The 12,317-nt window shown below is 42.9% G+C and overlaps 2 protein-coding genes across 7 annotated transcripts in view; both read right to left on the reverse strand.

Moving 5' to 3' along the window:
* LOC103465338 (calcium-binding and coiled-coil domain-containing protein 1-like) overlaps positions 1–6,596 on the reverse strand; it is a 16,001-nt gene extending 9,405 nt beyond the window's left edge. For 2 of the 3 annotated variants that reach the window (XM_008410060.3, XM_008410058.3), the window contains exons 1-3: positions 6,481–6,596; positions 5,779–5,928; positions 5,572–5,674 (exon numbers count right to left, since the gene is read on the reverse strand). In XM_008410060.3, coding sequence (XP_008408282.2) covers positions 5,572–5,674; positions 5,779–5,910 — 235 coding nt within the window. In that variant the 5' untranslated portion in view covers positions 5,911–5,928; positions 6,481–6,596. The remainder of the gene's footprint in view (positions 1–5,571; positions 5,675–5,778; positions 5,929–6,480) is intronic. The other variant, XM_008410059.3, reaches the window with a different exon arrangement.
* Positions 6,597–6,614: 18 nt separating this feature from the next.
* LOC103465337 (single-strand selective monofunctional uracil DNA glycosylase) lies at positions 6,615–12,257 on the reverse strand. Of its 4 annotated transcripts, XR_014087608.1 has the most exons (4): positions 11,000–12,257; positions 8,895–9,794; positions 7,631–7,746; positions 6,615–7,056 (listed from the first exon to the last, which is right to left on the reverse strand). XR_014087608.1 is itself a non-coding variant. In XM_008410057.3 (2 exons), exons 1-2 carry the CDS (start codon positions 11,285–11,287, stop codon positions 9,261–9,263), a joined length of 822 nt encoding a protein of 273 aa, XP_008408279.1. In that variant the 5' UTR covers positions 11,288–12,257; the 3' UTR covers positions 7,424–9,260. The 4 variants fall into 4 exon arrangements, 1 of the variants encoding a protein (XP_008408279.1); XR_014087606.1 differs by having other exon boundaries at positions 7,631–9,794; XR_014087607.1 differs by lacking the exon at positions 6,615–7,056 and having other exon boundaries at positions 7,424–7,746.
* Positions 12,258–12,317: the final 60 nt, after the last annotated feature.

Raw genomic sequence — 12,317 nt, forward strand, 5'->3', positions numbered from 1 at the left:
TTGTTCTTCCATTCAGTATAGTAATTGTGACTAATAAATAAGATAAATAGATAAAAGCTATTTTTAGAGAAAAGGCTAATGCTAATGGGGAGCAGTGAAATGCAAATGTTTGTGCAGTGTATTAACCGACCAAAGATGTAACTTCTATCATGAATATAGATTAGCTAAAAACCCTATAAATTACAATGAAATACTGCTACTTCTGCTAGTCACCAGAAGTAAGACCCATAACCGTTTCCCCAGTAAGCCTCCCAGGAGTAAGGTGGATAGAATGTTCAGTTCCAATGGAATCAATGACATCACAGTGATGTCAACACTCTATGATATCACAAGGGAATCTCTCTCTTAAATGTAGCTCACAGACAGAGTTTTCTCTGATCTGTTCCACAGTTCAATCGCGACAGATCACCCTTCAGAGCACATACGACGTTCAGAGAACCAAGAAGTTACTAGATTATAGATATGAAGCAACAACAGATTGTTTGCGCACATGAAGCTTTTCCAGCTAAGCTTTCATGGGTCGACATTGTAGACCGCAACATCCAAGTCGACTATGACGCTGTCATTTTCCCTGTTGAAGATGACAGCCCCATTGAGCCGGAAGTTGAATCAGAGATCCAGGGGGAATCAAGTCCTTCCGGCGACTTTGAGAGTTCAACATCTTTGGAAGTCAAGCAGGAAACAACACCCTCTGCTGGCTTCAAGATCACCCCCTCGGTGCAAGACGTGGCAGAGACTAGCCAACACGTCAAAGATTTGACAAAGCAGGTAGACGATCTTAAAACAGAACTGCAGACAAAGAATTTTGAACTCCATGAGGAAAGAGACAGAAGGGTTGCATGTCAAGCTGAAGTCAAATCCCAGCAGGAGGAGATTCAAAGACTGCAAAAACTGTTGGAAAAAGAACGTCACCTGCAAGTCAATCGTGAACAGAATTCTTGCTCTACCAAAGTTACAACTGACAAGACCGTTCTTCAACAGCTGGAATACTTCAAGTGGGAGGCTGTAAAATACGCCTCCCACAATAAAGGTCTGATTGAAGTAATGATGGAAGAATACCAAGTGAGACTCAAATATGAGGAGCAGCTCAAAAGTCACTCTGAGCAAGCCTCCAAATTTAAGGCTCAGGAGGAAATGGTGAAAGCTCTGCAGGGTCAGGTTGCGGACCTGAAGGTGGAGTTGAAACTTGCTCTAGAAAACAACCATCATAGAGTCTCCACCCGACCAGAGGTCCCCCTGCAAAGAGAAGGCTCCCTACAAACAGAGGAGACCAAGGATAGACAGACCTCCAATCAACCAGGGAGGTCTGAAGAAAGACAGACCTTGAATCAACCAGGGAGGTCTGAAGAAAGAAGGGCCTCCAATCAACCAAGGAGGTCCGAAGAAAGACAGACCTCCAATCAACCAGGGAGGTCCGAAGAAAGACAGACCTCCAATCAACCAGGGAGGTCTGAGGAAAGATGGACCTCCAATCTACCAGGGAGGTCCGAAGAAAGACAGACCTCCAATCAACCAGGGAGGTCTGAGGAAAGATGGACCTCCAATCTACCAGGGAGGTCCGAGGAAAGATGGACCTTGAATCAACGAGGGGTCTCCATACATAGTCTGGCTCAGCCTTTGTGCCGACCCACACTCAGGTTGCAAACAGAGGAGTCCACGCAAAGCCAAACCTCCACACAAACATGGAGGTCCGAGGAAAGACAGACATCCATGCGACCAACCTCCACTGGTTCCATGGAGGGTCTTCATGTTGGCGTTGGCAAGAAGGCCAAGAAGCTAAGCCCGGCTCGGCCTTTAAAGCGACCCACACCCAGGTGGCACTAACCTAGGTCACTATCCAAGCCGCAAATAATTATTGCATTATTGCAAAAAAATATTGCAAAAAAAATATTGCAATAATGCAAATTTGCATTATTGCATTATGGAAATTTGAGGCTTTGTACAAATTTGGCAAAGCCATCCATTTGATGGATGAATATTTGTTAAACACTTGACAATAGAATACAAAACAGAGAATTTGTGAAAATTCATTTGGCTCTGCTACTGTCCAGAAACAACCAATCAGAACCAAAAGGCAAACTTTTGGTTCTGATTGGTTTCTAATGTGTTGAATGTGTCTCAGCACATACAACACATTAGACTACTAGTGTACCGCAGCTATGCAATTGGCAGAAAAACAACCTAACATTATACCATCATTATTTATAGAATGATTTAGAAAACAAAATTCTATACAGGTTTGTCAAAACTATTTCGACCCATATTAGAACTTTGCATTGATTTCCCTTCATTTTAGTAGCTGTGATTTTCCCTAACCCAAACCAATTAGTATTGGTTTGGGGTAGACTAAGTATATTGTCTATGGACATTCTATAGTGTCTACAGACACTATAGACACTATAGACATATAGTGTCTATAGTGTCTATAGACACTATAGACACTGTAGTGTCTATAGTGTCTATAGACATTATAGTTAATGTCTTTAGACATTAACTATTATAGTTAATGTCTTTAGACATTAACTATAGAATTAAGGTTTAACAAAACCTTAATTCACATCTTACCTCTAAACATTACCCCTGGCCCAAACCAATGAATCCATCATATTAGGACAAGTCTTTGGTCCTAATATGGTGGAACTAACATGACACTGGACATATAATGGTGCGTTCACACCAAACACATTTTTGACCATCAGGCGCATCTGGTTTACATTCAAACTCTATGTGGAGGCGCGTCGAGGGCCATTGCGGCGCTCTTCGAGCGTCTAGAGCGGCGCCATTTGAACAGTTTGGAGCGTTTGACGTGTCCAGCGCATCAAATACTCCACATAGACTTTGAATATAAAGCAGACTCGCCTGACGCTCAAAATGTGTTTGGAGTGAATGCATCATTAGAATGTTTAGTTCCTATGGTAACGATGACATCATCAGTGATGACATCACTCTTTGATGCATCAAAGGAATCTCTCTCGAGTGTAGTACACAGACTGTTTTTTCAGTGTTTTTTCAGACTGTTTTGTAACTTTTAAGTTATGAATCTTCTACAGGAGCATTACAATTATTTGAAGGCACAGAATCAGCCTAGTAGGTTCACATTCTCAGGTGAGAGACTCACCTGGTGTAAAGTTAATTTTTCAGTACTGGAATTGCACCGAGGATAAATAACTTTAATCAAAGCATGTGAAGAATAGTATCTGGGGATCTTTTTCACGAATGAGGGAAGAAGGGAACGGGAGATCGACAGGCGGATTGGGGCAGCGTCTACTGTGAAGCGGGCGCTGTACCGGTCCGTCGTGGTGAAGAGAGAGCTGAGCCAAAAAGTGAAGCTCTCGATTTACCGGTCGATCTACGTTCCCACCCTCATCTATGGTCATGAGCTTTGGGTCATGACCGAAAGAACGAGATCACGGGTACAAGCGGCCGAAATGGGTTTCCTCCGCAGGGTGGCTGGGCTCTCCCTTAGAGATAGGGTGAGAAGCTCGGTCATCCGGGAGGGACTCAGAGTAGAGCCGCTGCTCCTCCACGTCGAGAGGAGCCAGTTGAGGTGGCTCGGGCATCTGGTAAGGATGCCTCCTGGACGCCTCCCTGGTGAGGTGTTTCGGGCACGTCCCACCGGGAGGAGGCCTCGGGGAAGACCCAGGACACGCTGGAGGGATTACGTCTCTCGGCTGGCCTGGGAACGCCTTGGGATTCCCCCGGAGGAGCTGGAAGAAGTGGCTGGGGAGAGGGAAGTCTGGGCCTCCCTTCTGAAGCTGCTGCCCCCGCGACCCGACCCCGGATAAGCGGAAGAAAATGGATGGATGGATGGATGGATGGATGGATGGATGGATGGATGGATGGATGGATGGATGGATGGATGGATGGATGGATGGATGGATGGATGGATGGATGGATGGATGGATGGATGGATGGATGGATGGATGGATGGATGGATGGATGGATGGATGGATGGATGGATGGATGGATGGATGGATGTGCATATATTCCATCTTAAGTACATAGCATAATAGTTTTGTTGTTGCTTTTTCCACCACTAGATGATATAACATAAACAGCACTATTCAGAGATGCAATGAGTTTGAGATTGTAGCATGTGTTCCACACACCAGGGCTGGTGTCGGTGTAACAGATGCTGATTTTCCTGTAAAAAGTCTAGAACAGGTAGGAGTGATGAGGCAGAAACAAATCTGTGCTTCACTCATTCTCCTGGAATCTGTTCTGGTTAAATATTTAAGATTTGCAAACAGCACCATATCTGATCTTACTTCAAAATAATCACTGTGTCCACATTGTTTTCTTTGTCATTCTAGACAATATACTTATTCCTGTAATAAACAGTTTTAGATCCTTTAATACAAAGGTACAGCTTATGTCACACACTTAAGTCTCAGAATAACCCCCATCTGCTACTGCATAAAGAGCATGCAATGTATCTGGGAGGTTTTTCTGTACACCAACATTTTCACAGAAAGACACAATATAGCTAAACAGATTCGGCTCATGTAACAAAAAAACAATCTAAACAACATGTCAATATTACTTTCCAACAGCTTCCAGAACCATTTTATTTCAAAGCTGATAACTGACAGTGTATTAAGCAATCTGTACATATAAACAGATCGCAATTCAGCTCCTGTACAGTAGGTTTATACCTCAGCTAACTAGAACCGCCGTCGCTTTTTCCTCCCAGCGCCCATCAGTTCAGTTGCTATGACAACAGTAAATAAAACACAAAAGGAAAAGGACTAGTAACAAAGTGCTCCACCATGTCAGTAGTTCTAAAGAGCAGCTCAGAGGGGCAGACAAAAGTCTACGTCTATTTTGAGTGGCACTGTTTTGTGTCAGACTTTTGTTTTGAGTTGAATTTGGCTCGTTATGTGTTAATTATGTCGCCACAGTTACTCGAAATGCCAACAAAAGCAATAGCTCCCCTCACAGGATCAAGCCGCACGTTTTTATGTATATATTGTGAAGGGGGCACGCAGTGGTACGAGCCGCATTAACTGTACTAGGAAGAGGCAGTTATTTTGAGGTGTAGAACAATAGGTGCCTGCCTATGCAATGCATAGGGAGAGCAGTGACTGACTTGCGCAAGTCAGTCACTGCTCTCCCTATGCTTTGCATGGCAGGTCCCAACTATTGGTTTCTCAATATTCAGTTGAGCCCCAAATGTGTGCAAATTATTAATCGTTTTTATTGGAGGCAGGTGTCTTTAAAATGATAGCAAAACAAAGTGAAAGAAGCGTCAATAAAAATCTGTCAAGGGTATGAATAGTTTTGGATTCACCTGTGAAAAAAAGTTTAAAAAGCTGCTGTTGACATGACTGAATCTTCTCCTAAAGCTCATCTTTAACTCAACTTTTAGGGTTTGTTTTTACAGTCACTGTTATTTTATTTGAGTTGTTTTTATTGCACTCTGGTCAACTGTGTTGTTTTTAAAGTGCTTCATGAATACAGCACTGTGTCCATGACTCTCTGGTGAGTCATGGACACAGATCCAGAGTCTGATTATACTGTTGCTGAGCGTGGCAAGACGTGCTGTAAGTAATTCATAAATTTAACTGGTACCCTGGAAAACGGCGCAGTGGTCGATGCTGGTTCCCTCTGTGTAGCCCTCAGGAACCAGAGCCCACGTGTAGGTGTGATACTGTTTGACTGAAGACCAGCCCATCTGCCACACAGGAGACAACCCACAAAATACAAACTACATGAAGCAGATTCTTTCCATCATTCACTCAAGGGTTACAAAATTGATGCTAACGTGGGTTATTATACCTGAAAAATGCCTATCCAGTCACTGCTGCTCCACCCATGCTCTGATGTCAGACTGTAATGGCACTCCACCCTGGTTTGGGGGAAGTACAACTGTCCCACATTTCGAAACACCACCGCCGGCTGTTTATCCATAAGTGACAGGAAGCTCTGCTGTTGAGGAAGAAAACACACATGGCTCCGGTTTGATGAGCTCCGGTTTCCCTCTGGATGACAACAGCTGATGAAAGGTGATAGCTGAGCTCAGGAATGCAGCTGTGTGTGTATGAGCAAGCAACGAGCTCACACCACACACACACACACACACACACACACACACACACACACACACACACACACAGTCTGTTGGAGTTTAGTTAAAGCAAAACTTGCAAGTCATATTAAATACTCCAATATTAAACGACAGGAATAATGGGAATTATGAATCAGATTTTGGAATGAGTTATCTTAAAAGTATTTTTACTTAGTCACAGTAAAAAAGTAATCTAATCCTTCTAACAAGGACAAAAAAAGTTATTACATTTGTTTAAGTAAAGATTCAGAGGAAATATATTTTAAAAATGTCAATTTCAATCCAAAGCACTTAAAATTATGTCATACTCGCTTAGTTTAGATCTATAAAATAAAAAAAATCATTTTAAAACTCATCTTAATGCTATTTTGTTATTTATTTAAATGTCAGATTTTGATCATTTTGAATCAGACCTTAATCTCTTGAGAAACGTACGGCTGCCTTCAGCTCCTCGTCAGAGATCCGATCAGTCTGGAGAAAGTGATGAGCAATTCTGTCAGGTGCAGGAGTTTCACAACAACCCCTGGACCATGTGGAGTCCAGATAAACATCTCAGGTGCAGAGGGGATTGTGGGAGATGTAGTGAGTGCATCGCTGGTAAGGGGGCAAAGTCGCTCTCCAGACTTCAACTCCCAGAGAAGAAAACATATTCTGAGCGTGTGCTACTTGTAGTTTGGACATGTTGCAATAATCAGAGGGTGTGGAGGACTGGGGAGATACTGTCACACCGTGTAAATGATACCAACAACAAGGGACAAAAATAGCTAAAGTCATGTGAACCTTATTTTTTATATATATGTATATATAGAAAATGTTTTCTTTTTAATAAGTTTCATGTTCAGGGCGAGCTGTAGGCTACTTACTATGTTTATATCCTGTGACTTTGCTAAAATGTTGTTCCCACTTTGGACGCTAGATGGCAGTGCAGCGGCGCTCCACGGTTAAGATGACAGACAAAGGAGATGGAAAATCCACACAAAATAATTCTCCTAAAGGACAGAAATATATTAAGTGAGTTTGTACATGATTTTCCTCTCATAAATTACTATTTTGTTTTTGTTAGCTGAAGACATCATGTTATGACTAAGATATAACCAAAAATAAGAGCAAAAGAAGGCAAGATAATAAAACAATAAGACTTGACATATTTCAGACGTCTCCAATGTATCCATGGACTTCAAATTGGCCAATCAAATTGGTAATAAATGTTTCATTACTAATCCAACATTGATTAAAGCAATTTAATCTTCAACAAGCTTCAAGGCAGGAGTTCTTAGTAAACACACTAGGTCGGTGCTTGTTTAACATACTGTGAAAATATTTATACTAAGTGGCAAAAAAAAAACATGCTGAATCACAAGTAAACATTTTTTTTATGACTTTTATATTTTTTCAGCACACAAAACATTAAGAAAATATTTAACATTTATTTGTAGACAAGAGTGTTTTTATTTTAGTAGTGTGATACACCATAAAGTGGGAGAATTTAATTATCACTCCAGACCAAATTACCCTGTTGAATATAAAAAAAAAAAAGTAACCAAGGTTCGGGCAACGTCTCACCAGGAGACCGGAAGTGAGGAGCCCCGCCCCCTGCTCTTCAGACCGAGTTTGGGGAAGAAGACTGCGGTTGTCCTTTTCCTTTCTATCTCTGACGCTGTTCGTCTTTACAGGCTCTCCTTCAAGATCAAAGGGGAAGCAGTAATTAACCACAAGAAAAAAACCCAAAAAAACAAAACAAAAAAATAAATAAATAAAACATCATTTGTTACAACTGTCCATCATATGCTGAGACGTGTAACAGTAGCAAAAACCCTGAAAGACACAGAACCCTAAAACAGACCTGAGGAAAACAACCAATACGTTATGGAAACCAAACAAATATAACAAAAGAGATAAACAGCAGTACAAAAAAATAGTGTCTCACATGTGAAACATTTCTTTCAACAGGATGTAATGCAGCATAAGTATATATTAAATGTAATGTAGCCATGGTTACATTTAGGTGCCATTTTAGTAGTTTATGTCAGGAGTGCTAACTGAGTCTGTGTTTTTGGGCCCATCGTGGATAACTGCTGATAAACCACCTGGTAGGAAGTAAAGTCTAACTGATGATTTATTTCTACGTATTTGTTGTCCTTTTCATTACAACATAAAAGCGGAACAGAGTGTCCTGAGCTTCAGATATATGGAAGACATAAATGTTTGATACCCCGCTGAATTGTGCCCCGGCAGAATGTTTTGGCTCCGTCACAGAGAACTGGATTTTGGTCTCATCTGACTGCAACAGGTTCTGTTTTGAGGATTAATATTTAATGCACTCTCAATCATTCAGATGTTCACTGGCAAACTTAAGATGGGGAGCTTATGTCCCCATACATAATGGAGCCGCTCAAATTTCTGCAAAACATAAAGCAGCAAAGTCATAAACATGGCAGGAAGGAAGTAAGGAGGGACACAAAGAGCAAAGGAAAGGAAGGAAGGATGCAAGGGGAAGAAAGGAAATAATGGAAGAAAGAATAACAGAATGAAATGAAAGAAAATGAGGACAGAAGGGGGAACGAAAGAACCGAAAGAAGGTAGGAACAAATGAAAGACGCAATCAAAGAAACCGAAGTAGGAGACAAAGGTAGAAAGACGGAAGGAAGATAGGAAAGAGACAAAAAGGGGAAGAAGTAACTGCAACAGAAAGGTAGCAAGACAAGGAAGGAAGGCAGGCTGGCACACTTAAGACCCCGGGGTTATAAACCAAGTCCGGAAAGGCATACTTTTGTTTACTCTCATTTTCATGCCGATTTAGCCCAAAATACATTCAGAAATAAAATACCATATCTTTCCAGGCTGCATGAGTCCGGCATAAAGCTCAGCATAACGATGGACCAAACTCCCTTCTCAGATGTGAGCAGTGTACCAGCAAGAAGAAACCCAAAATGTACAAATCGTTTCTACAACAGAAACAGTGATGTTTTGTAGTTCAGAGGATGAATATTTAATGCACTTCATGCTGTCATTGCTGAAGGGGTGACATGCTAACTCTGCAGACTTGTGTAAAGATTTCTCCACGTCAAAGAGGAAGGTCAGAGGCGGTGCTTGTGATAACAAGCTGAATATGGAGCAGCATGTGGTCGGAAGGCATTAGCGGCAGCATTTTTCAGCACCTCCTGATGAATGGTAAGTTTGGGTCTGCAGCTCGTTAGCTGCTACTCAGCAGATGGAGGACACCCAGGTCCGCCAGCTTGGCTTTAGCCACCTCCTCCCAGCCCTTATTGGCCAGCGGGTTCCTGGGCGACGGGTGCATGACGCCCTCGACTCGCACATTAACGACGCCCGCGCCGGACAGCGCCCGCCGCGCCCGTTGCTCCGCGACCTTCCCCACGCCGATCACCATGGAGACGTCCAGCGCCTCCACCACTTTGCAGAGCGCCGCATCACACAGGGACAGCAGCTTCTCTCGCTCCGCCGCAGGCAGCTCTGGCGGAGTCAAGTTCTTCCCGCTGGCGCTCATGAAGATCAGCGGGCACAGGTTGTGAACGAAGCAGTGGCGGAAGAACTGCTCGGGCTCGCCGCACAGCTTTCTGAAGAAACCCCAAAAGCGAGCGCCACTCACTTCGCTTTGAGTGCAGCCGAGGCCCAGGATCCGCCTCTTTGGATGCTCCTCGGCAGGGCGACCGACCTCACCTGAGATCTTCAGCCAATCAACGACTGACTTCACCTCACCGAACGGGACCTGAAACAGACAGAAACACGTCATTCTTACTGAACATTACCTGCGCAGTATGTAACTTTTATTGGAAAAAACTGTCACCATGTTGTGAAGGGAAGACAGATTATCTGTGAAAAGATCAATCTCCCTTAACTATTAACCATTACCATCTGAAAAAATGCATCGCTCCAACCAAAAACAACCAATAAGAATCAAGGGGAGGGTCTTAGCGCTGCCAATCATGCTCCACTAAATGTGTTGATGGCTTACCATTACAGAAAAACCCTTTATAAGCCTTCATCGGTGGCCATGCTAACTAGACTGAGCATTCACAACAGGCTATGCTAGCTGCAGCATAGCAAGCAGCCATGGGGAGAAAGGGAGGTAGGATGAGCTTGTGATTGACAGCGCTACGACCCTCCTACTGGCTCTGATTGGTTGTTTCTAGCACAAATTACCTCTCATACTATACTGTCACAACAAAGTGACAATTTCAACAAATAGTTGAAATTAGTTATTTTTCCTCCACATACAGCCTTTTGCATGCAAGCCAAAAACTTCCATTTTGGTCTAATCTGACCCCAACACCCTTTTCCATATGTTTGCTGTTCTTTTACATTACATGTGATAAAACAGAACTTTTGGCTTTTTTCCAAATATGGCATTTTTCCGATTTTTTTCTATAAAGACCAAATTTGTGAGAAAAATAATAGTTGTTCTGTCAACGAGCCCTGCCAGATAACCTGCCAGATAACCTGGCAGGTTATCTGCCACGTTATCTGGCAGATAACCAGGTTATCTGCCAGATAACCTGGTTATCTGCCAGATAACCTGGCAGATAACCTGGTAGGTTATCTGGATGATAACTCTGGAAGAGCTATCATCCAGCCCATGATAGCTGGAAGAGCTATCATGGGCTGGAAGAGCCCATGATAGCTCTTCCAGAGTTATGGGCCCGTTTCTCTGATTTAGGCTCCTTAGCTGATAGGCGACTTCTGAAGTTAATTGGTTGAATTGGATTTTATTTTGGAGAATCAAAGTTTTGGAAGCTGAACAAAAATGCACACCACACTTTTGAGATTTCTATTCGTGAAATAAATAAAAGTCAATTCAATATGTTTTCTTCTGCTTCATCGTATTTTTGGTTAACATAAAACACCTTAAAGGTTGATATAACAGTTCTGCAGAGCAGGTTAAATGTAAACAGTGCTCTTGCTGACGGTGCCCACCCCGGTCTGCGCCATGCCGAAGGGTCCAGGATTCATCCCCAGGAACAGGACCTTCTTCCCGGGCTGGCAGTACTTCTCCACGTAGCAGCGGTGGGTGTCCCAGGCGTACTCGAGCGGGTTGTAGATGTAGCGGACGGGCTCTCCGAAGGTGAGCTCCCGGACGAGGACGTTCAGCTCCTGCTCAGCCTGCAGGAACCTGGAGGATGGGGTCCCATCTGCGGGCTCAGAGACCCGGTTCTGTAAAGCTGAGAGCCCCGGTTCATTCCCGGACGTGCTGCCGTCCAACATGTTTAAATAAGTCGCTGATTGTCCAGCTAAAATGGCGCATTAAGTTGTTTTTATAGAACACTGCTTAAAACCAGAACACAAAGAGTCGCAACAGTTTCTTCCTCTGATGCTGCATTTTACACAGAACGCGTTGGTGCCATCTACAGGAACGTTTGTGTAATTACAGCCATCTTTCCCTCTTAGCCCACCAACTTTACTGTTTGTTCTTTAGCGGACATTTTGCGTCGAGTCTAGATTGCTTTAAGAAGATAGACTGCAATTATTTGCAAAATTAATGTAATTACCATCATCACAGATCATGTTTAGACCCTACATATAATCTGCTAATAAGCCAAACAAGGACAGGTGGTACCCCTCACCTTAATCTGAATGAAGAACAGAACGGTTGCTGCTAATTAGACTGCAGCCTAATCTAACCAAGAGGGGTCATTTGAAACATGCAGGGTGTCCAAGAAAGTCCAGCAAAGGTGACGACAGTCTCCCACGGAGGATTCTACTAAGGAGTGGAGCTGCTACTTTTGCACAGAAAAACCCACCAACAATCAGAGACTCTCCTCTAACTTGAACACATCGCTGCTTAAACACATATGAATGAAATAATGAGGTCATTAGAACCTGACTGCATGCTGTTGGGGGTGTTGGATCAGGAACCACCAATCTAAAAGCTACAAGATAACCGGCCCTCAAGGTCTGGAGCTTGACACTGATGGTCCAGGTGAACATTACGATGTCATACCAACAGCGAATCACCCCGAGAATAAACATCAAGAAAATACAACATGTTCCATTTCCCATGTAGCTCCATATTTATCCAGGAATTCAAGACTACATAGTAACCCTGTGAAGATTAGACGTCCTACATCTTCATACCGGTGTAAGACATAGCAGGGATCATATATATATACTGCTCAAAAAAAATAAAGGGAACACTTCAGTGTTCACTTAAATGTTAAAGTGTTCCCTTTATTTTTTTGAGCAGTGTACTTTGGCCCATTTGACTTTCAGTTTCATTAATAATAAATAATAATAA

This window comes from Poecilia reticulata, chromosome 5, assembly GCF_904066995.2.
Source record: "Poecilia reticulata chromosome 5, P_reticulata-male-v2, whole genome shotgun sequence".
NCBI lineage: Eukaryota > Metazoa > Chordata > Actinopteri > Cyprinodontiformes > Poeciliidae > Poecilia > Poecilia reticulata.